We start from the raw sequence: 24,967 nt of genomic DNA on the forward strand, positions 1-24,967 counted from the left end.
AAAAACTCATTTTTCCTCAAAATACCCCATCTGTGTATAGAGCAAACACACCAGCAAATATTTCAGCAGTCAGATGAGGTGAAGTTTTAGAAGTGAATTAACACTTAGGCTTATTTACATTTCCTAAAAAGTGATGATAAAGAACAGGTGTTTGGTCTACCCACTGTCACTTTAAAGGCACAAGATCAAAAATAACATGCTTAAATTCATTCTATGATCTACCCTCTTTTCACTAAGACCCATCTGCTCCTTCAGCTCTACACTGCCCACTCCCTGGGCTCTGCCAACTCTTTTCTCCTGAAGGAATGCAACTATTCCTACCATGCTGTTTTGACGATACCCCTTTGGTATACACCCTCTCATATTTTCTTCTTCTGCCCTTCTTCAACTGGTTTTTTTTTTTTTTTTTTTTTGAGCTTCTTTCCTGCTCCCTTCCTCAACTCTGCTTTCCTCTTTCTTTGCTTCTTGGGTTGCAGAACAACTGGGTCTAGCAAAGTCTCTTTTACCAGCCCAGTAGTACTACTGCCCACTAAATTATCTGTTCATGCTAAGTAAGTATTGATGCACAGTAATTGAGATCACATAAACCTATTAAGGTTAATAAGCTGGTTAAAAAAGGGGTTCCTGCAAAAGCAGAGCAATCAGCTCACACCTGCATGTACTAGGTTTGCGTGGCAAGGTTTTGGTAGCAGAGGGGCTACAGGGGCAGCTTCTGTGAGAAGCTGCTAGAAGCTTCCCCTATATCCAATAAAGACAATGCCAGCCAGCTCCCAGACAGACCTGTGACTGGCCAAGGCCAACGCAGACAGCAATGGTGGTAGCACCTCCGTGATAACATATTTAAGAAGGGGAAAAAAACATGTGCAACAGCAACTGCATCCAGAGAGAGGAGTGAGAATACATTAGAGAAACAACTCTGCAGACGCCAAGGTCGGTAAAGGAGGAAGGGGAGGAGGTACTCCAGGCACTGGAGCAGAGATTCCCCTGAAGCCGCTGGTGAAGGCTATGGTGAGGCAGGCTGTTCCCCTGCAGCCCATAGAGATTAACAGTGGAGCAGATATCCACCTGCAGTGGAAGACTCCATGCCAGAGCAGGTGGATGCCCTGAAGGAGACTGTGACACCATGGGAAGCCTGTACAGGTTCTCCTGGAAGCACCTGTGGTCCAGTGGAGAGAGGAGCCCACATTGGAGCAGGTTTGCTGGCAGAACTTGTGACCTTGCAGAGGACCCATGCTGAAGCATGGGTTGGAGCCGCTTGTGAAGAACTGCGGCCCATGGGAAAGACTCATGTTGGAGAAGTTCATGGAAGACTGTCTCCCATGGGCAGCATCCCGCACTGGAGCAGGGGAAGAGCGTGAAGAGTACTCCCCTGAGGAGGAAGGAGCAGCACAGATGTGTGATGAACTGACCATAACCCCCATTCCCCATCCCCCTTTGCCACTCAGCGGGAGGAGGTAGAGAATGTGGGAGTAAAGTTAAGCCCAGGAAGAAGGAAAGGGTGGGAGGGAAGGTGTTTTAAGATTTTTTATTTCTGCAGTTGTCTAACAACCCAGTTACTATATGACAGGCCTCACACACATGCTTACTATACCTCTAGCAAGACTAGTAACTATTTTATATTAATGGTGCTATCCTGTGCACTATTATTTCCTCAAAATGTAAGAGTGAACAAATCTGTTTAGATTTTCCACAAGCCTTTTCCACACATACATACTGCTGTGATTATCACTGCTGTTTCATTCAGCAATCTACATCTTTTAACGTGTGCCGATACCATCTGCAATAAAAATGTACAGAGTTGTTAGAGATCTGTGGTCACGCTATTAATGATACAGAAACCCCTTCTCCCCAGTCATAGTTGTGTGTTTGACAAGCTTGAACATTTTACTACACTGGAATGTGCAGCGGAGTTTTGACTACTCTCTTGTCTTACTACCTTTCCACATCTTTAAGTTATGTCATGAGCTTCTACTCAGTTAAGAGTTGGACAAGCAGAAAATTAAAAAACAACTGAGTTTTACAGTGACAAAAGTAAGGGAGGCGGTAGAGTAAGGAGTGAAGTTGAGACTTGAGAGGAAGGCAGGGGTGCGACAAAGTTGTTTTAGTTTTTGTTCTAATTTCTCACTATCCTACTCTGTTATTAACTGGTAATAAATCTAAGTTCATTAAGTTAAGTCTGTTTTGCCAGTAACAGTAATTGTTATCTTCCTCAATCCACAAGCTTTTCATTGTATACCCTCCCTGTCCGCTCAAGGAGGGAGATTGATAGAGCAGCTTGATAGGCACCTCATGGCCAGCCAAGGTTAAATCACCACACTAAGCACAGCTGAATGAAGAGCTGGAGTCACTTGCTTGACTTGAAAATGAATAGTCCTCAAACATCCTTGTTGTTTTCAGAATCATCTTTCTACCCCGTGTTAAGTATTTTTTCTACAATACCCTCATGCAAATGCAGTCTTTTATCATGGACTGGAGAGTCGTATCTTCCTGACAGCTTAAGCCACAAAAACCCACTTATTGTAACCCACCCTAATGTGGTAGAGAACCACAAAACATATCCCACTCACCTCAGAGAGCCAAGGCTGACAGTACTCAGTCATTTATAAGCAGGAAGAGCAGGCTTAATCTCCATTGCAATATAGACACACTTATGTTTCCAAGGTGCTAGCTATGCCTGCTGCAGCAGTTCTGTGGGCTTGCACTCCGCTGTAGTCATGTATTCACCCCACAGTCCTTTTGACAATAAAAATCTCACAGAAAGCACAGCCAAACTTGCAAGCAACAGTAATTATTTTGACTTATCTCCAGCCACAACAGCCTTTCGCAATGGCACTCACTAGGACATTTACAGCTATGAGGAAGAGGGAGTTCACAGACTATCCATATCCCAGCATTGATACGAAAACAGAAAATTGTCACATTAGTAGCAAAAAGTATCTTCACAGCAAGCAGAAGCTAAGAAAATAACAGAAGAGTTTTTATAGATTATGCTTATTAGTGCACAATACAGTGAAACCAAAGAAGAAAGGGTATTTGTATGCTGGCTGTGAGGCTTTCTTCTTCACTACTTGCCTTTTCAGACTCAAAGCAAAAGAACTTCCAACATAATACAAAATCACAGTGTTTGTGAAGTTGTTCATAGGCTTGCTCTTTGGAGTCTAACCAGACAGACTAAAACACGAGGTACAAGATACCATTCATCATGCTGAATACCCCCAAAGCAGGGAAGAAACAGAAACCTAGATTGCCCAGAAGGAAAGTCATTATACTTTTAGAGGTACTGAAATACCTTCAGTATTAGCTGGCAGATTCAACCCTTGAATTTTGAAATTCACTACTTATTTTTTAAAAAAAAAAAATCAATAATGCTATTGTGCTAATATCCGCAACCATGCAACCTCTCCCACCCCTCAAAAAAACCCCAGAATTTCATAGCTGCTTGTAAAAACATACTCTCTCATGCACAGTTGACTGAGCAAGACGCACTGGGAAAATTAGCTAGGGTCCAACACCAGACTTTCCTTTGAATTCAGTAACACCCTTCTTCAGACTCTTTCTCCTCCTTATGTTCTCCCTCCTTTCACAGGAAAAGCCACAGAGATTTATAGGTACAATCTGTTAAAAAGAAATCAATGCAATCTACCTCAAATAAGAGCAGAAAGGTGTGGGGGAATAACAATACTGGGGGCTGGATATGGGCACTCAAAAGAAAAACTTCATTCAGACATATCCTGTGTTGACAAACTGCTGTTCTTACCCCCTTACAGGGCAATATTAACTAAAGAATAATTTAAATATAGTGAAACTTCTCAGTCTCATAACAGTTGTGAACAATTAATATGCTCTTCCAAGCACGTTCTTCAAAAACATAACAGTTAAAACTATCAAAAACATTCATTTGTTCAACACAGGACCACCAATACTGTGTTGAACACAAGAATTCCACTCCCCTCAGTACACGTGTTTCCCGAGAAACTAATTTCTGAAACAGGAAAACCTGCTTTTTTTTCCCTTTATAAAAACTTCCATAAAAGTTTGTGCAGAAATAGAAAGCTTTCCATTTAGAAATTGTTTTCAGAGTGATTACCTTTGGAATCTGTGGCAGCTTGACAATTAGCCTCCCATTTCCCAAAACTTCAAGAAGAGGACCATTCCACCAACAGACTGAGACTACCAGATGCACCTTCTGCAGAAGTGGCCAATTACTGAAGTAGCCAATCAGTAATTACAGTGAAATGGGCACATTTAAAATCTGGCTCTTAACAAAATAATTATGTCAGTTTATTTGCTTTCTGCACAAATTGAGACCACTTATTCATCCATTTAACAGAGAAGTGCCCATGCAGTACTTCATAAGACTTGCTCATCAGAAAATGAGCTACTCAAGAATAAGGCAACACTACTATTAAAGCAATGGGAAAGAAAGACTGCTTGAAAAATGTGACCTTTCCACTGGAAAACCACACTAGATTGATGAAAACCCTTAAGAGTAGTCACATGGATAGAAGAAGCAATAGCAGGCAAGAATTCTTGTGTGTTGCTGTTCAAATTAAGCCACCGAACAGATTGGTTTTTTCTTACATCAGACAAATGCTTATACTGGCTTCACTGAACAAAAGTACAACAAAGGCATAGCTTACAGTCAAAGATGTTAAAAGAAGATTTTAAAATCCAGAAGCTGCTCTCAACTACTTATAATAGCAACCAAGTAATGTTGCAACTTCTGAATCTAGCTGTTGATGTATAGCTTCAGCATCAGAGGCTAAGTTTGAGAGGGTTTCTGCATCATGGTAATTTCTACCCATACCTCTGTGTTGATAATCTGCAACAGAGCATATTTCTCTGCAGTACACAGACTGTATTCTTGTCATTGGTACCTGCTATGGATGAATCTCAGATGTGAAAAGCAGAAATCCCTCTTGGTCAACAGAGTCCTGGGTTTGTAAACCAGTTCTTCAAGTCAAGCAACTGAAAATGTCACAAAGCCAAGGGAAGCTTCAAGGAAAAATACTGAGGATTATATTTTATGGAATGAATATATTAGAACAAGCAGAACAAAGATGGTTGATTTTGTATGCAGCTAGAATAAAGAAATAGCTACATCACCACTCTTCAAAAACAAATTCCCAAGACTTTGGAGATATGCCATGCCACACAAACAGACTCCAAGACTGCTACTAGAGCAGATTTCTTTGGAAAAAGAAAGCCCACAATGACAACAAATTCAGATCTAGCAGAAACTGTTTTTCAAAATGTCCTTGTGAAGCCATCTTTAAGTTAACCTTCATTCAAAATCTTTGATATAGATTCATACCTAAGTTCAATTTGAAACATCAAATTGCCCGACATTGTAAGCGGAAGCTTTACCATCCACCCTTCCCACCACCCAACACACGCTCTCACTGTGAAGAACTGCTTTTTTTGTAAAGACCATTTTATTTTTTGGGCTCTGGTTACCATCAGCACAGCATTGTGTCACATTTTCCCTCCAGCAGGAAAATAAGAATGTTATTTTTCTTTGTTTCTGAACTTCCCGTTTTCACACTAATTTGAGGGTTCTCTAGGCAAGAGGGGGAAAAAGTTATTCTTGTTTTATGACAGTGTTTTACATAATTTCCTCCCCAAAGGGTACTGGTCTGCACTAGTGGCCAAAAACACCTCAACAGACAAGAACTCTTCTTTTAAGTCAGTACCTACACGCATGGCTTGCATCAGAAAAAAACACTGCTATAGATCATGCAGTATAATCCTACTGGCAGCCAAATTCTTTAAAAACTGCAAAACAAAATAGCATAACTTTGCAGGAAAATACTCAGAAAAAAAACTATTTGTGAGGACAGGAACTACACAGCTACTTATTTGCAGTAGTCAAGTATCAGCTGGAAGGGAGAAAAATCAGAGGGACAACACACAGCAGATGCAAAGAAAGCCAGTCAGCACAGAAGGAGAACCTACTCAGTGATCTTTATACATCAAATAAAAGCTCTCTTCCTGGGACAGAGCTGACTGTGCTACTTGGTACAGCAATGAGCTAACCTTCTGGACACAGAACTGATTTTTTTCAGTATCATCTTGAAAATGAACATTAATTTTAACCTGTAAGTTTGGTAGCCTCAGTACTACTTCCATATAATGATGCAAAGAAAGCCTGCTAAACCTCACGTGAATTTTAAGCATTCGTTACACACCAAGATTTTTTTTATTATGGCAATTGTATGCAGAAGATGCTGTTTAGGCTCTGCAGAAGACAGACTTTATTATGAAGAGCAACATGCTTTAAGGACTCCCAGGAGCTACCTGGTCTCCCAAAGGTTATCACTTTCTGTAACTCTCAAGGAGGAAAATAATTGTGTATATTAAGATTTCATTCCTATTAGTTAACACTACACAATGAGAAGAGCAAGGGCGGGGGGGGGGGGGGGGGGGAAGGAAGGACTCAAATTTTTAAGTAAGTATACTTAAGCGTTAATCATGACCATATGGTCATAGTATCATGCCATGAGATAGTTCAGTAACAGTGTGCTTGCTCCTAAAGACAAAAATAAAGTACATGTGACCTGTCCACACAGATTTCACTCTACTTCATCAGTCCTTTATAGAGGAAATTATTACAATATTCTTACCTCTGTGACATTTCAGGTCAACATTTCTCTGGTATGGAAAACATGTTCAACTACAACTGTCTGATAACCCGAGATCTAGAAAATAAGGTAGTGGTCTGCAGCCTTATGTAGAAAAGTAAAGGCTCTGACATGCCTGTTGCTTCAAAATGTAGCATAGAATAAACAGTGATTTGAAAGAGGGAATCAGACATATTTTGTCATCCTCAAAAATAAACACACTCCAATATATTTAAGAAGTCTTAAAAACTGTAAACAGTACAATGGCAAAAATATCACAGGCAGATTAAATCAGCTTTTATTTATAAGATATAATACTTTCCACTTGCACTCAATGCAGACAGTTTATAAAGTAAAATAGCATGCTTACATCAAATGGTAAAAATATTTCGGAAAAACTGTGCTTGTTATTTCTTGTTGCAATAGTAGAAATCTCTATTCCAATTTCTTTTACAGCAGTGTGACAAGACAGGTTTTGTTTAGAAGTGTGCACAGCAAGGGATGCACAGCAAAGGTGCACAGCAAGGGATGCCAAACATGCAACACTTTCAGAATTAGTGCATCTCTAAGGCAGCAGCTGCAAAACAGAGCCTTAGCAAATGAACATTGTGAAATACACAGCTTCTCTCAATGAACAGCCCAAGCCTACCATTGAAGTAGAGTTTGAAATCCACATCGTAAAATAGCAAACAAGTTAAAATTTGTAGATACCCAACCACAGGAAAAAATTCAGTTGCCACTTTCACCTCCCTTTGACAATTGCAGATCTCCTCTCAAACATCTTCTGATCAATTTTGAAATAAGCTGAAGTCCTGCAATGTTAAGAAAGGCTTGACATTTCTAGTGCCAGTGCCACTTACTAGCAGCAGCGATGGCCCAAGAAGAAAGGCAGACTGAAAGAAGTTCAATGCCAACTGTTTATACCACAGAGAGGCACTGAATGCAGTGGGAGCCACGGGCACCCCATGCTCAGCAGAACCTAATTCACCACGTGCCAGAAGTACTGTGAATTCCCAAACAGCCATGAATGGAAAAAAGCAGCTTCTTTTTAGCTTTCAGACATGTATTCTAGCTTTAAGGATAACCTAAACACAGTATTTCAATGGTTGGAGTCATAGTGATGGCTACAGAGTAAACTAACTCTATTCTTAGAAGATTTTCAGTATCTTACTTTTGCCACAGTTCAAGCTGTAACTTCACTTGTTGGTTCCCCCACCCAAGATAAACTTTCCAGTAATTTCTGAAGTGTGGTTTGTGGCTACACAAAACCCAGATTCTTATAGATTACTGTGATTTTAAGTTTTTTTGAAATGTACCCACCAAAAGTGGGTACAATCCAAATCACCTGGCATCCTAGGATGAAGCACCATGACTGTGATGTTTATTTTTTCTTAGTTTTGTACACACCTACACCACATATTTAATTTCTCTCTACACATACAATACTTCATAGCTGCCAAAAAAGACGCTGTAGTATCACAATGGATGTAGTTTCTGTTTCTAGAAGCCTCCTTCTCTGCTAATGCATACCTGAAGACAGCTGACAGATTCCATTTCCTTGCTACTCACAGTCTATGAAAAAACCCAGTTGTCATCATTAAAACCCAAAAATGACTGAAAAAGAAATAAATCAGTCAAGTTGTCAAGGAGCAATCAAATGGTCAGGCAGGGGGATAGCCCAAACATCAAGACATAAACATGAGGAGAAGAGCTTTCCACTCATATTTGCTCTTAACGGTAAGTAATTGTTTTTGTCTACAAGTAAACTTGGTAAACTATACTGAGCAGCTCAGTCTAAAACTGTATTGTTATTCTTAGCACAGAGAGTATTTATTGTTTTGTAAACCTCAAAGCTAAGTGAATTTCACAGGATAACTAAAATTATACATTGTTGCCATTAGTACAAATGAACTTTAACCAAAAAACCAAAACCTGTCCCTGCAGCACAGCATTCTCCCTAGATTTCCTTTCAGTTCAACTGGATTTGACTATCAAGCCAAAACCAGGTAATACAGGCCACGTTTTATACTAATGGTAAGATTAGGATAAGACACATTTGTTCTCTTAGAGTGATGTGATGATTTTCCGAGATAGAGATAAGGGCTTCTTTAGCATACCTTTCTTTGCTTTTTGACCTACAGCTTATCTTCACCCTTTTTCTTACTTTTCTTACACACAATGTTTTGTTGGTGACTGATGAAAACTATGTACGACAGATAGATGCCTTTTAAAACAAAGTAGCAGCCTATATCATTACCTTTCCCTTCTCTGTCGCAGAACAAAAGTAAAATGTCTGTTGGTGTGTGTCAGATACTATTAAAATTATTAGATCTGGCAGCCCTTCCTCTACAGAAACTCTGGTTTTGGGCATTGTAAACGGAAGCAGACAGTTCCTAGTTTAAGTTACTTACTGAAACACTGAGCCTTTTTTTTTTTTGTGTTCTACCAGTATCCAATTATTTAATGCTTAACTCTAGGATCATAAAAGTTCAAGTTAACGGAAAATAATCAAGTGACCATCTGACTTTCTCTTTATAAGCTCCTGGCAAGATCATAGTTTTCCCAAGAAGTATTCATCATACATTCTTTATTCCAAGGCAGGAATACTGTCATGCCAATATCAGTAGCTTTTCATACTTGCAGGGAAAAGTGACTATGCAATTTATTTACATAGGACTTTTTTTTCAACTAAGATATAAAGAGTACAACTGCTAGACGTTCAAATACAAACCCAAAAGCAGAGCACAGAAACCGGGAAAATAGAACTAATACAACTTCTGTTGTACATCTTCAATCCTCAAAAGAGTAAGAGGGCAGTGTATTTTACAAGTCACCTCTATTATCAGAATGGGCGTAACAGCTAGAACTGCACTTCCAGAAAAAAGAGGCAGAATCAAGTTAACAGTTGAAAAACTACATGGTGCTACGTGTGAGATAGTAATCACAGTTTCAGTGTTTCCTTATCATAATATAATGTAATATCATGGTAGAGACTAACTACTCCCACTATAAAATGTTAAAAGGCATGTGCGTTTTTACTAGACACGAACCAGTCATTACCATTTTCTTCAACAGCAAACAAGAATACTCTTGGGTAATGTATTTAGGGGATTAATCTTAAAGTATATTATTATATACTTTAAGACAAATTAAGACCACATACATAAGCATGCTAGCACTCAAAAGAACGATAGAAATACTGCCCATACCATATTAACCACCTATTCAAACAGTACAATTGGGACCATTCCCATCTCAACAACAGCTCCATCCAGGCTAACATCATTGCATTAACTGGCAAGCACTGCTGTTTACTGGCAGAGCTGGGAAAAGCTTTGTTTTCCTGGCAAAATCCAGAATTCAGGATGAGAGGGAAGAAGAGAATCAACTGCTTGGTCATTGAACTATGGGCAAAAAATAGCATTCAGGCATGCAATAACCACTGTAACTTCCAAAACCAGAAGGGAAGCCAGTACTAGCCACTTTCTATCATTTCATTGCCATTTTCATCACTATTTGTGTAACGGCAAAAGTCCATTCAAATACAAGGGAAAAAAATGACTACAAAATTGTCTTAAACCGATAAGCCTTAAAAATAAGACTAAACCATGTCACAAGAAAGCAAACATGCTGACATCCCAGCTGCTACAGCCTACTGCCAGTAAGAGCATGAGAACAGACTGAATGAAAACATCATGCAGTTGCCAGAAGAACAGTTATACTAACATACTTCAAAAAAAACTCTCCCATTGGAGACTCTTCTTCCTTCAGCTGACAAAAGAGCCAGCCAAACCAATTCAGAACTATAAAAATGATATCTGCAAGCACTAGCTGATCACAAAAATCTAGAAAAAAAAATCTTTTTAATTATTCTGATGCTTATGTGAAAGTATGTTTTCCAGACTAATCATTTAACACTCCCTCTATCACCTCCCTCCAGGAAAAGGAGGACATTACTTTAACCTACAAAAGATAAAAGCAGATACATCTTCAACTCGCTTGAAGCTGCAGATAGCAAGCTGCATCACTGCAAAGTTCACACTTACAGGCAAGAAGAAGAAAGTCAGACTTGTTCAAATATTGTAGGAGAAACAGCAGCAAACACAGTATCAGTATCTACATAAATGCCACTGTCTTTATAAAAAAAACAACCACACACCAAAAATCACACACACACTTTACCAAAACCAGTTTTAGATCTACTCTCATTTGTATAATAAAATAGAATCTCTACCTAAAAACGTGGCTTACCCAAGAAATTATGTTTTAAAAAAATCCACCATGTGCCATGATGTTCTGTCAAAGTATTGTGACAGTGCAAAAGGAAAGTGACAGTCATATAGCTAAGGTGAAACAGGGATAAACTCAAACTAAGATGGTATATAACGCAAACAGAAAAGCATTAATATTTGAAGCAAACTGCAGACACTTATTAGCTGTTTTGCATACATAAACAAGCACTTAGAGTCTTGAAGAATTGCCGTAATTTCAGTACCTCTATGGATTATTTTAATAGAAATTGCCATCTAAAGTACAAGGTTTTTCCTTAAATTCTACTACTCACATCTTCCAAAAGAAAAAAATAAGATTTCAGAAGACTGTCAAGTTCATACACCCACTAACATCCAATACCTTGCTTATTCATCACTATAAACTGGCCTTCATCACAAAGGTGCATTAAAACCAATGTTTCCTTACATAGTTTTAGAAGCCTTCACAAGACTTTGCCAAATCACTTGCGTGGCAGTTCCCTTAAAAGAAAAAAAAAAATCTTCAAAGCCATTTACAACTGAAAAGCGATCAGTTCAGGCATTGTAAATTATTCAAAGGAAGTAACATCCAAACTACTCCTGTCCCCCAGAACTCATCGAACAACATCGCCACACTGCCTTTTTAATACACCTTTTAGAACACCAAGAACATTACAGGATACATAACATTCAGCAAGTAGAAGAGTTTTACATCAATTCTCTTGCATACTTTTCCAGATGTGTCACTGGAAACTTTTCTCAGTAACTGGGATAACATCATGACAGCCACAAACGCAGTTAATCTGAACAAATGCCATTATATTTCCAAACCATTGCCTGCATCAGAGCTGTAGCTGCTCTTAGAAATAAACATTAGTATATCACAATTATAAGCAAAACTGAATGTGGTGAACTGGAGTCAACATCAGCAACATTAAGATTAGACACTAGATGTGGTTCACTGCGTAGCATGACTACCATATCAGACCCAGACCCAAGAGACATTCTCACCCTGTTCTCGTGAAAGCTCAGCAGCGTGAAGTCCCATCACACTTCAATGCTGAATACCGAAAAGCTTGAGCTATCTTTTCCATGTGATGTGTAAATTGGATTAAATTTAACAAATTATAACATCCTAATTACTGAGTTTTAATCCATAAAAGCTAATTCTCTAATATAGTTTGTTGAGATACACATAGACAAAAAGATTTGGTTTTGAGCAAAAGGCCATACCAAGAAGACGGCCACATGAGAACATTTCTACTGTAAGACCACAGCTAACATCCTTGCACAGATATCAAAATCCCACCAGGAGAAAGCCCTTTTCTAAGTTCATGGTGTAGAAATAGCAAGACCATTCAGTTTTTTGCACAATAGACCCAGAACTCTAGACAGTACTATAAAGCAAGTAACACTCAAGTCTTCTGAACAGGTGGTGGTATCTTTTAACCAGACTTTCCGGTACTGTCAGACAGTACTTACAACATCCAAGTTTATCAAGAAAAGGATTACTTCTACACAGACAGCCTAGCAAATGTACTAATGGAAATTGTCAAAAATATTTTCTATATCCCTACCTTAAAAAAAAAAAAAAGACAACAACCACCAGACAAACTACTTTGGCATATCACTAAATAAAGACCCAGTCACGGACAAATTTGAAACATTTGCAACCATTAAGGAATAATGACGACAAACTAAAAAATAAATAATTTAAAAAAAAAAAAATCACACTCCAAGACCATCCATGTGTATAAAACTAGATTTTGCCTCAGTTTCTGTCTCTTGGGACTGCAAGCACACAGGAGAGAGAACATTAGGTGATTATAGATTGATTTTATCATCTTGATTTTCTAACTATTGTTCCCAGGATAAAAGTAGTATTTTTTCCTAGAACACCACTATGATCAACATTAGTTATCTCAGTAGGTAGCCTAAATGGATTTTTAGGCAAATAGCTTTTGCTGTGTATAAAGCCAGGTACTTGTCTCGGCTAAAGTGAACATCAAGATCAATCTCTTGCTTATTTTTGCTAGAGAATATTCAGAAAGATTTGGGAATAACTGAACAGCTACACCTTAACGAGGCATACTGCATCCTTACCAAGTCTCTCACAGACTTGGCAGTCACTGGAGAAAAGTCCTTCAAATTTTTTTTTCTCTGCTGTTCAGCGTAAGCTTTGTCCCAACATATTTCTAACTCTTGTGATACCTCAGTGGTGGTATCAACAATCTTCCACTCAGTTCAATCTTCCCACTAAGAATCTACCAAGCCAAACAACACTTGCACTTGTGTTTCTATAAAGGAAAAAGTTTCCCCCAAAAGCATTCAGGCACACTTTTTGCTGTACAAAGAAGGCAAGTCCCTTCCCCTGCACTTTTTGCACAGGAAGTATGGAACCTAAGGATGCAAACAAGCTGTTTGCTAGGCTAATGCCCACTAGTTTTATTTTAAATACTTCTTTTAGACTTCAAATGCCTTTTTATTTAACTACCAACACCTACGAGTTCTTATGATGCACTTATTAACAGAAAGCACACAGCTTAGCCAATGGGTGGGGGTTGTCTTTGACAGACATCTATCAGTTTAAGAGGTATTAAGAACGGCTCTTAAAAGTGCACCAAGTAATAAAACCAAACTCCAGTGCTCTCATGGGGTCCACCTACAGAGAATACCGAAAGAAAGCTAGATACTGCATCAGTGGAACGAAAAGGAACATTTCCTTAATTAAAACTTTAAGAAGTATTCACTAACATAGTGTATATGGGTAACAACTATCCCACATGCTGCAACAGTCGGTTCACCATTTATTGAGACTAAAAGACATTGCACATCTTCATGTCAATAGCTGTTGACAGAGCAACACAGTAAAAACCCAAATACACATTGTGTTGTGAGAACACAAGTCAGAGGACTAAAGAACACCCCTTATTTGCTCCAAATAGATAATGCTGAAGAAAATGAGCAAGGTTGCTGTTGATGGATGGTCTGGTATGGTAACCAGGAGGACTGATGGACTGATGCATGCCACTGTAGCAGGAGACATGCTATCACCCATAACACAAACCTATTATACTGTCTGGACAACATACACAACCCTGATCTTATGAAACACTCCAGCAGATATATACTGTAATTCAATCACCCCCACATTTTTGGCAGATCCACCTACCACAGCAGTGGTTTTGCGATAGGAATGTTTCCCAATGGCTGAATGATCTGTAAGTATATAGGCTAGTCTACCATTAGTCAGTAGCAGCTTGCTACCAAATGAAGTAGTTAATGAGAAAAATTTTCCTTTTCCTTACCAAGGTCTTAAGAGAACCGAAATGTATTTCAATGAACAGACTTTTCCATTTCACTTAAGAGACCCAAGAGAAAGAAAAGCCAAGCTATCTAAAAAGCTTAACATTTCATCTCAATAAGCATATATCCGTATATATACTCATATATTTATTGACCATCCTTAAACTGACAGGCCAGCTAGAGCAAATTTATTTTAGCAACCAAAACTAATTTCAGCTGTGCTGATTATTTCCAGGGTGCCTAAACATTTGGAACTTCATACAAGGAGAAAACATTTTCTTCTCATCAAGTCATAGCTCTTTGAGGATTTGTACACAATAGCGTTAGCTCAGTGCCAATTCTTTGTATAATCTTTCCTCAGCTAAAGTATTTTTGTTTCAAGCAGATCTGTTACTTGGTACAGACAATCTATTGCACTTTGCTAATGCCTGAATTCAGCAGAATCTCTAGTTATTCTTTGCTTTCCTCAAAAAAGCGCCCAGGTTTTACGACAATTTTACAACTTTGAAAAGATTGCAGGTTCAGTTGTTAAAAAACTTTTCTAATAGGCTCTTTTTTCCACCCCCCCATAAGAGACCACAGTTATAAAGACGACAAATCCAAATTATTGCCTTTGATGTGCACTACATAGCAGTTTGGGGGAATATATGAAATACTCTAAAATTCAGACTTTCTGTTCTTTTACCATCTCATTCCTTTCCCATTTGAATTTCATAAGCGGAGCTCAAAACTAACATCTGCCTGCATAGTCCCTTTACACAGATGTGCTCTGTCAGGTGGTGGAGCTATTTGAACTAGCATATTTTAACTTGTTTAAATGACAATAAAGGTACCCTAGGCAATTAACAAAACCAGTGTATAAAAAGGGACAGTGGGGAAACAACTTTAACATGCAAGTTGATACACACAAGAAAAAAGAAAAAAATACCACCAAAAACCCCACAAAATCAAACACACAACCCACTCCAAAAGCAGCCACAATGGAATTTTAAAATACCTTCTATTCCAACAGGGGATATATCAGTCATAGTTTATAGAAAGAAAACAAATGCTGATTTTTTCCCCTTTCACGATCACTAAAGACTGCCAGAGGACACGATAAATAGTCCAGGACTGCTTCATTCATGGCAGGATTACTTGGCAAATGAAGACTTAGAAAGCGACAGGTAAGCATGTAGTCTATGAAACCTGCGTGTTACTGATGCACACAAAATAATTCATTCTCTGAATAATGGAGAAAAAAACACCACCCACACATTTTAAAACCTTCACTTCCACTTAGCAGCAGTGGTCTACAATACAAAACTTTCTGTGAAAAAAACCTTAAAGACGCAGAGGGAACACAAAATGGTTCAGTTTCTAGTGTTATCTAGACTATCTTATGCTATGCCTTCAAATTCCCAAACACATAAAATGATCATTTTGATGTGGACTCTTAATTCCCACCTTCCTCCCACCTCAATCCATCTCTTATTCCTTTGAAAGATTACATGAAAGGGAAAAGCTGAAGAGAAGATGAGCACCTAACTCATATCCAAACAAACAACATACAAGAATGCACTTGGTTTTAAAATTTAAGATATCACTGCTTTGAATTACATGACAGCAATAAAACCTGCTTAGTGTTTCCTTCTTTATCACCCACACTGGTACTCTATTTCCACACTATCTGTATATATTTGGGCAATGACATTCAGCCCCATATCCCTGGAAAAAAAAAAAAAAAAGAAAGAAAAAAATACAAATCTCTCACTGCTTCCTGCAGATTCACTATTAGAATTCAAATTGTATCACAACATATTGGCAATATACAACTTCTCCACTAAATCCTAATAAAAATCACATTTAGTAACAAGTTATCAATGGCCAGGGAGTTGAAAAACTGTTTGTACACCACCTGGCTAAACATTAATTTGTACTGCTATAGCTAAGCTACTGTCAAGGGTAGGTTATTTAAGAAAAGATTTAAGTGGACTAACCTAAACAACAATACAAGTTTATAATTTGCATTGACTTTATTTGAGCAGCTTACATCCATCATCTGAGTTGCACAGGATCAACTGTGTCCCAATGTTTTCTTTCCAAACAGACTTAACTTAACCAAAGGTACTGTATATTAGATTATTTATGAATTACATGTAGTTACCAAAAAGCTAACCAAAGAAAAAAAGTTTTATAGGCTGTCTCTGCTGCAATTATTATTTTTAAACAGTTTCTAGGCAAACAACAAGGGTTACTCTCTCATGACACCCAGTATGGATATAAAGGTCTCTCTTCTATTCTGTAGTGGAGTATCATTGTGAGTGGCTATCTAGCAGACAATACCACATCTCTGATCTGACCTAAAAAGACAGTATCAGTTATATACAAGCACTTGGGTACCATGTAACATTGTAAACTAAAGAGCAAAGGGCCAAAAGAACAGACAAGACAAGAGAGGAAAAAATAATCAGGATTTCTAAGGAAAAAATGTGAAATTATCATGTAATTTTGAAGACTAAGATTGAAATTATCTAACATATGTTTAAATGGTTTATATTTTGTTTTTCTAGGTTGGTCTAAAAGACCAAGTGATGACAACTCCATTTTGGTAATCACTACTGAGATGGATCTTTAATATTCTTTTACTTCATATGAAGTAATAAAATGTTATTCTATCACTTTTCACGTTGTATTTTTGGAAGGATCTAGAATACATGGAAAGAACAACTGGCATTTATTTGCAATACAGCCCAAAACACAGGACGGACAAGCCAGAACAGGTAAGGTATACTGCACACTTCATTAGCGCACTAGCTAATTTTTAAACAATATCTCTCAAAGGACATCACTACAACTTACAAACTTTGTACACAGAGATCACTGTAAGCAGCAAACCCCAGCAGCAATGGAGTAACACAGAGAAGCACAGCAAACTACTACAATACCCACACAAAAGGGAAAAACTAGGGGAAAAAGATGGTTAACTACCCCGTTTCATATGAAACTACTGAAGAAATCTTTCTCATTTCCCCAGCCCCTTCTGCCATCACTACAGCCCTGCCCTTCTCCATTTATGAAACAAAATAGCTATCAATAATCCAAAAGCAACAGCATCTGTAGCAAAGCCAGAGTCATCAATTTCTAATCTGGCACAACAGTCTTCTAGCTAAGAATTAATTTCTCACTGCCCCTCCATATCAACAGGAAAAAAAAAAAAAACGAACCACTGAAGCATTTCAAATAGTAGCAGAGGAAAAGGGAAGAGCCCAATATGACCACAGACCTAAATAGATGGCAGAAAATTTGCATTTGACTGTCTTTCATTGCACTCAGAATTAAATTTTATGAAGTAATCCACAAAAATAAGTGACTACATTGACTAAATTGGCAAGACAGTCATTTTGTTGTGACATATGTTAGATTGAGAAAACATACATGTACAACAAAATTCAGAGACTCATTTTTACATTCTAGCGAGAGAAGGACAGCTTTATTATTCAAGTGCCTGGGCATTTAATTTCTTTCCCATTTACCACAGAATTGTACAGAAGAAAGTCATGCATTAGCAGAAACTGTTATCTGTTATGCAGAGGAACATCCTTTTCTATCTCCTTGGATCTTCTAGGAAATGAATGCCGCAGAAATTACATATGACAATTTAGCTTTTTTAACCTTTGATATCTTCACTTGTCTAAAGATCAAGATTTCGGAAATCACATCCAATGTGACATCATATAAGGGGCTGAAGTTACCTTTAAAAATGATGTGGCAAACTAAACAGTATTTAGCAGCTGAAACAGGTGATGCGTTTCTCAGATGAAAGAAAACAACAGAACTGGGAAGGTTACTTCTAACCCCCTTCCAAAAAAAAAAATCTCTACTTCCTTCACACACCTTGAGAGGAACAGTCAAAAGAAGTTACGCTCTGCAGCTTCACTCTGACAAAAACAGGTTAATGCAGCTAAAGTTAAAAGACATTTCCTTTTTCCTCCTACTTAAACCTTCAAAAAGAAACTTAGGTACACTAAATCTGCAGTATATGTAGCACTCTTGCTCTCCTATGTACGTCATTATGTATAATGGCAATAAGAGCTCCATTTAAGAGTAACTGAAATAGTTCAGGGGTTCCAAAAAAAAGGAGAAAAGAAAGAGAAAAAGAAAGCCTTCCATATGCTGAAAGGAGTTATTGTAAAGTTTTATCCTTGTAGAACAAGAATTTACAAAGCTTGCTTCTTTTTCCACTGCTTTCCCCAAAGTGATTAAGCCACTTTTAATCAGTCACATACTCAAGGCAAGACATCACCTTTTACCTTTGGACATATTTCATCTCAGCTAGCTCCATGGTACAGCCACCTATCAAAAGCCTGTTCCAAAATAATAAAATAAAATAAAAAAAACAAACACCCAACCAAAAAAACCACCCCAAAACCAGAATATGGAAAGGAAAAATAGCACTATATACAGGGTAATAACCAGTTCCACAGGAGAAGCCTGCCTCCTTGTGGCTCAACTAATCATAAATTAGATTTCTCCAATTTGTCCCATTACATCCAGTAAATCTGGTGAGCCAAGAGAGTAACAAGCTTCTAGTCTGAGGTAGTTTTGAGGTTTAGTTTTGTTAGGGTTTGGTTTTTGGTTGGTTTTGGGGAGGAAGAGGGGAGTTGATGAAAAAGAAAGATGTTTCTGATTTTAAGAAGGACTGGCAAAAGTTACCCATCTCTGATTTCTGAAAGGTTGCTTTTAGCCACCTCCTCCAGATAGCAAAGATGGGGCAAGAGGGGACAGAGGCCCAACTTAAAAACAACCAACATTCTTTACAGTGCAAAAAAAGTAAAAGCTTGTCAGAACTTTGGCACCTAAATCCAGAAGGGTCCAAACCTTGGCTCAGCCGGAGCTTAACCTAGTAGACCTCTCTTCATGTCTTAGCTTTCAATGGTAAATCCCCTTTCTGCCTACAGTTCTCCTTCAGGGTACGCCTAGGAGGATTTCACTCTTGGCAGCGGCTGAGTGTTCAGTGCTTTCAACACGATGCAGACATTCCTCTGTCCTGCCTGAAGGGCTCAATTACATGGGGCTACTTTCTTAATGCCTAGAAGACCAAGTGCTTTAGAAAACAGCTGGGATTTTGGGCTTTTTTTTTTTTTTTAATCCAGTCACTCTATTGTGCAAGAGCTTAGTGGTTAAAGAACTCAAAACCTGTGTGACAAATACACAAATTCAAATTCACACCAGTCTTAGGAGGGGATCACATCATCAGGATGACTTTGGCTTGGGAGAGCATGAGTAGCTTTCTAGTCATCTTGCAAAAGTTGCTCCATTTTGTGCAAGTCTGAGACACAAACTGCTTTTGCTACAGATTAGGAAATTCATCCACGAAAAGAAGGGCATTTCCAGTCTCCACTCCAAAGGCTTTTTAATATAAAACACATTAAGTGAACACAACAGTAGCCCACATTTTTCTCAGTCTCTACTGTTGGGCTCGCAATTTGCTTTCTTCTGTGTCACAGCTGGTTTTAGCAACTGTTTTTCTAACCTTCAAACAAGTGAATCAGACTCACTCTTTCCAACCTACAACCTAGTAATTTGGCTGGAGAAGGAGTGAACCCATAGCACTCTCAAGCTTACAATTGTTTTAATTGGAGATTCACTGGAGGGGAGAGAGGGGGGTGGAAAAAAAAAAAGAAGAAAGAGAGACATTTCTGCCCCCTCCAAGAACATTTTGAATGAAAGGCTTTGACTCTATCCTTTTCTTCTTTTCAAAAAAAAAGAAAAAAAATAAGAAAAAGGTTGTCACACCCTAAATTCCAGACATGAAAGACATAATTTCTTCAGTTTTTATGCCTACATCCAGAATAAGAAGCATTGCACCTTCCTATTTTCCTAATTTTTTTTGTTATTATGCTTTACACACTTACCAATGAGACAGCTTCCACTTTGTGTGCTCTAGCCCTTTCATGCCTGCTCAGTTCTTACTGCACATAGGGCTGTGGATTCCACCACTGCTGCCAGAGGCCAAAAACCCAGGCAAGGCTGTACTGCACACTGCAACATCCAAATAGCTTCACAGATCTCATTAGAAAGGTTGTAAACGGAGAACCAAAATAAGTAGAAACTCACATGAAAATAAAAAAAATTTAAAAATCACTCTTTTCTTACTCAGCTGCAATCCTGACAAAGGGCACACACCTTCAACTCTACAACTTTACTGAAGAAAAAGGGAATTGGTGGCATTCGTCACATAACAGGACTGGCTGCCCTACCAAACAAGTCCAGTATGTCTGGATAATACACTACCAGCACATGAAAAAAAAAAAAATCATCCTTACCAAAAAAAACATTGTTTGTATAACCAGATCTGTAATTGATATGCAAATTACTTACACAAATTAAGAACTATCCCACCTTCTGTAATTATATAGACTGAACACAGCAGAGACTTCAATTTATTAAAAGTGATGTTCTTCTGCAAGCAACTCTGTTTCCATTATATTGAAATAGTGGGCAAGTAATAAGGACTACATGAAGTCATACACACCAAGAAATTTACTACAGCGGGGTTTCTGTTCATAAGTTTAAGACAGTTTGTGTTTTTGCTTTATACCAGGCTCTGACACTAAGTTAATAAGCCTTTTATTGAGATTCAAGAGCTATTACATTACACACATCTTCCTCTACTTACATTTGCTAACCTATGCTGAGGCCCAGGATTAAATTTTACGCTTCGCTGACAGAAAATAGAATCCTAAATCGCCAATCCACACATAATTGTTAATTTCCCCACTTTTTTCTTGTGGTCACAGTACCTATTTTCTTCCTTACCATACAGCCTTAAACTTCCACATTTTTAAACTAGCTCTGAGTTTCTGAGGCTGATGAAATTTCTCATTTTCTTTAAATTATCTTTACTAAACTCTTCCAATTACCAAGGCCAGTAAGGTTTACTAAATTTGGAGCAGAATGTTAACAAATTATGCTACCAAAGCAATGATCAGGATCATAGATCTCTTAAAACCTAGTAAAAACTCCTACTAATATCAATAATAAACAGCAGCAGGTTCTAGTAGATTAAGTACCAGAATAGTACTCAGAAAGACGGGTTTATTTTCTGTTTTATCCTCACCTAGTCTTCTAGGTGACCTTGGGCAAATCACTATCCCCACACTGCTGTTTCCCTAGCAGTAAAAATGAACTGTACAGAGTTGCAAACCTGTCTGGAAACTCCAAATGAAACACACCATAAGAGTTAAAAATATATTTCCCTATCTGCAGATATATTTGCCTTAGATAGCTTTTCTTTATCCCATTACACATCAGCGGCAGCGTAAGATTGCTTTTACTTTCTAAATACACTCTGATGGTTCTTCAAGACAGGCTTTAGGCTACTGCCTTACTTTTTGTCACATGCTTGATCTATTTCTGCTACTGTATCTACTTTGAAGGACCAAGAGCTTGTATTTAGCAATACACACTTAACACTTTAATATATTACGTCAAAAGTTGCTGTTGAACGCATTCCTAAGCTACAGGGAGAAAATATAACAGGACACACAAGAACAGAGAGCCAATTATCAATGAGCAGCAAGTCATTCTCTAGACCCTTGCTCACGTAAGCAATCTTGTAAGTAATCATGCAAGTATTTGGTTCCCGTGGCAGGTCGTGGAAGCAGTCATCAACAGATTTTTACTGGGAATACGTGCATTGATGAACCACACTGCATCATAGCAACATAAAAGGATTCCTCTTCTTATGCACTGCTAGACTTAAGAAACACTACTTTTCATTTAACAGCAGACTAACATTTATTAGAAAATAACACCACTTAACTGTGGTGCGCTTTGCTCACTTGCCCTCTTCCCATTTCTGGGCTTGTTTGGATTTTTTTGAAAAGTGACACAATTATGAGATGCTTTTTCACTTTTCCTATTCCAAAATATAATGTTTAATATGACAGTTTCTAAAAGCTCTTGGCTTTGCTAGTGTTTGGGGAGAAAGCCCACAGAAAAAGCACCCTTACTCATAATTATTTTTTCTAAGTGGAGTTAGTGGATAAAGTTGCCACTTCCCATATCATGCCACAGAAGCCTGTTTTGACTGACACAAACGTGAACTATGACATACTTAAAGCTATTTTCCTGATCAATGCATTACTGTAACACATGGAAAACTTCACTTAATAAGCTGATGGACAGAATAATGTCCTGTACTGTCAACAGAGAACTTCTCGAACATCAGTAACCGAGCCGTTAAAAAAAAGGAAGAGACAGACCTTCAACACCACAGACACGAAACGTGACAAATCCAGCTATTTCCTGAAATATTGCAAAACCCATCAGAAAACCGTATCTTTGGGTGCAGCGATAAGGAGACAGGGAATCGCTGTGCGTCCAAGAGGGGAAAAGAAAGGGGGAAACGCATCTGCGGCTGGGATCCTCATCGATTCTCTAGGTGGGAGCACCAGCCCAGACGACTCCGGTGCCGGCGGGGGAAGGAAAAGGCAGACGTTATCTGCCGGGAAGGGAGCGGAGAGGAGCCGAGGCGGGTCCCGGTCCCCCCTCCCCGCCCCGGAGCGCAGCCCCGGCCCCCTCCCGCCGCCCGCCCCGCTCTCCCCTCCCACACCAACTTCCCCCGGCCCGGGACGTGGCCGGCCGCAGTTGGATAGGGAGCGACGTGACGAGGCTGAAACCGGTCTGAAGTCCACAAAGAAGCCATCTGCCTCCGGGAAACGGGCTGGGGAAGGGCGGGCGGGAAGAAGGACGGGAAGGAGAAGCCCGGGGGAGTTTCACCCCGCCTGAAAGAGAGCGGCCCCCGCCCCGCGGGGGTGAGGAGACACCCATCCCTCGCCCCCACTGCCCCAGCCCCGCCGCCGGCGCACGGGGAGGGCGCACCTTCCCCTCCCGCCCCGGGCAGGGGCTCCGGGCTGGGCTCTCACCTTCCTCCCGCCGCCGCCGCCGCCTCCGGCCAGCGCGGCGCTGCCGCCCGAGTACATGTAGTAGGCGATGCCCAGCACCCAGAGGAAAGCAAAGCAGAGCAGCAGCCGAGACCTGCGCCGCATCCTCCCTCACTCACTCCCGCGCCGCCGCCAGGCCACCAGGAAACGGCCAGCAGCAACCGCCGCCTCCGCTCCTGCCGCCGCCGCTGCCGCGCAGGGTCAGGGGGCAGAGGGCGAACGCCCGCCCCCCCCGACCAATCCCGCGCCGTCCGGCCCCGCGGGGGGCGGGGCGGGGCGGGACTACCGGCGTCGCCATGGTTGCAGCACGCCGGGCCGCCGGCCGGGCCGCCCGCACCGCTCCCTCCTCCTCCCTCACGGGCCGGGGGCCACGCGCCCCCGGCGGCGGCAGAGGCGCGCACTGGGCCACACCGCGCCCTGCTCGCCGGCTGCCTGAGGGGCGCGCGCTGTCCGCCGCCCCGTGGGGCGGGTGCCGCGCGCCGCGCCGCGCCTCGCGTCCAACGGCGAGCAACGGCTTCCCCTCCCTGAGGCGGCGGGGCCGACCCCCCTCCTACTTCTGCCGTCTGCGCTGTCCCCGGGCGGGCGGGGAGAGCAGTGGGCACCGGGCGGTGCGGGTGCTGCGGCGCAGGGTGGTTTCGGAGCCGCTCTGGGCGCCGCTTCGCGGGCGCAGCGCACTCCGGGCCCCGACCAGCCGCCTCCCACCCCCGGCCTGCCTTCGGGCCGAAAAGCGGCGAAGAGTCGGTGGCCGCGCTCCGTGGAACGGCTTCCCGCGGGCTCCCTGCGGAGCTGGGGCATGGGCGGTGCCTGACGTGAGGGGTGATCCCGGCTCGCAGGGTCTGCTGGTGGCTGCACCCCCCTTCAGGGCAGTCTCTGAGCGCTGTAGTACACCACCGGTGTGTTGGAGAACTCGGGTTGTGTCATTCACACCCATATTGGTGGATTATGTAGAGACTCCCAGGTCCACAGAAACTCCGGGCTGGACACCACAGGTCGTGTCCGTCTCTCTCCTTACTGTTCCCACTGAACAGCAGGGAACAGAGAACGTGCTTTACAAAGGTGTTGTCCTTGAAGTCACTTCAGGCAAGTAGTGAGGCTGATCTTTGTTGAACCTCAAAGGTGAGGAAGCAAAGCCATGTTGGATGATGTCCAGTACCCTCTGCGTGACAGGGGTCTGCACCTCATTTGATAAGTCTACCTTACATTATTCTTATGTGGCCTGATGGGAGACATCAAGGTCCTGACAACCCCAGCATCCCACTGAGGTCATGCACCTGCTCCACTTGCACTTCTGGGGTCACTGCATTACAGCAGTGCCCAGTCTGGGATCATGGTCGCCCCTACGCAGGCCTAAAGGGACCTCTGGGGACTCTGCCTGGACCTTCCCAGGAGGTGAGGCTCCACTTTTAGAGGCTGGACTGTTGATATGGGGTCATTGCCTGGGAAAATTACCTTCTTTCTGCTTACCCAGTTCCACCCTTAAACACCTCAGGACAGACGCTGCACTGCTGCTGGCTCTCACTGTGGTTTACTGGCTCGTGTGTGCACGGCTCATGCTGCTGTTTTTCCACACTGCTGAGCTTCCTGTTGTTCGGCATTTGCTGCTACCTCATCCTGGCGTGAGAATTCAAGAAACAAGAACACAAAACTAAGAAGGGAAGAGACGCATTCCCTAACAATTAAAAAGCACCTCTATTTCAGAGCCATGGTATCTGCTCAAAGCAGAACATTCCTGATTTTCAAAGGTTTTCACTGCCATCTCACCTCTTTTTTTTCAATATGCTGTTTTACTGCTCCCGTTCTGACTGTACCCCACATTTCTGTCCTCCTTCTGTCTATACTGATGTCAGACCTCTGCCAGTCC

General features: G+C 40.8%; 1 protein-coding gene across 1 annotated transcript in view; it reads right to left on the reverse strand.

Moving 5' to 3' along the window:
• Positions 1-23,211, reverse strand: part of GALNT2 (polypeptide N-acetylgalactosaminyltransferase 2) — a 97,814-nt gene extending 74,603 nt beyond the window's left edge. Inside the window, exon 1 of the mRNA XM_074167267.1 lies at positions 23,089-23,211. Coding sequence (XP_074023368.1) covers positions 23,089-23,211 — 123 coding nt within the window. The remainder of the gene's footprint in view (positions 1-23,088) is intronic.
• Positions 23,212-24,967: the final 1,756 nt, after the last annotated feature.

The sequence above is a fragment of the Numenius arquata genome, chromosome 2 (assembly GCF_964106895.1).
Source record: "Numenius arquata chromosome 2, bNumArq3.hap1.1, whole genome shotgun sequence".
Classification (NCBI taxonomy): Eukaryota; Metazoa; Chordata; class Aves; order Charadriiformes; family Scolopacidae; genus Numenius; species Numenius arquata.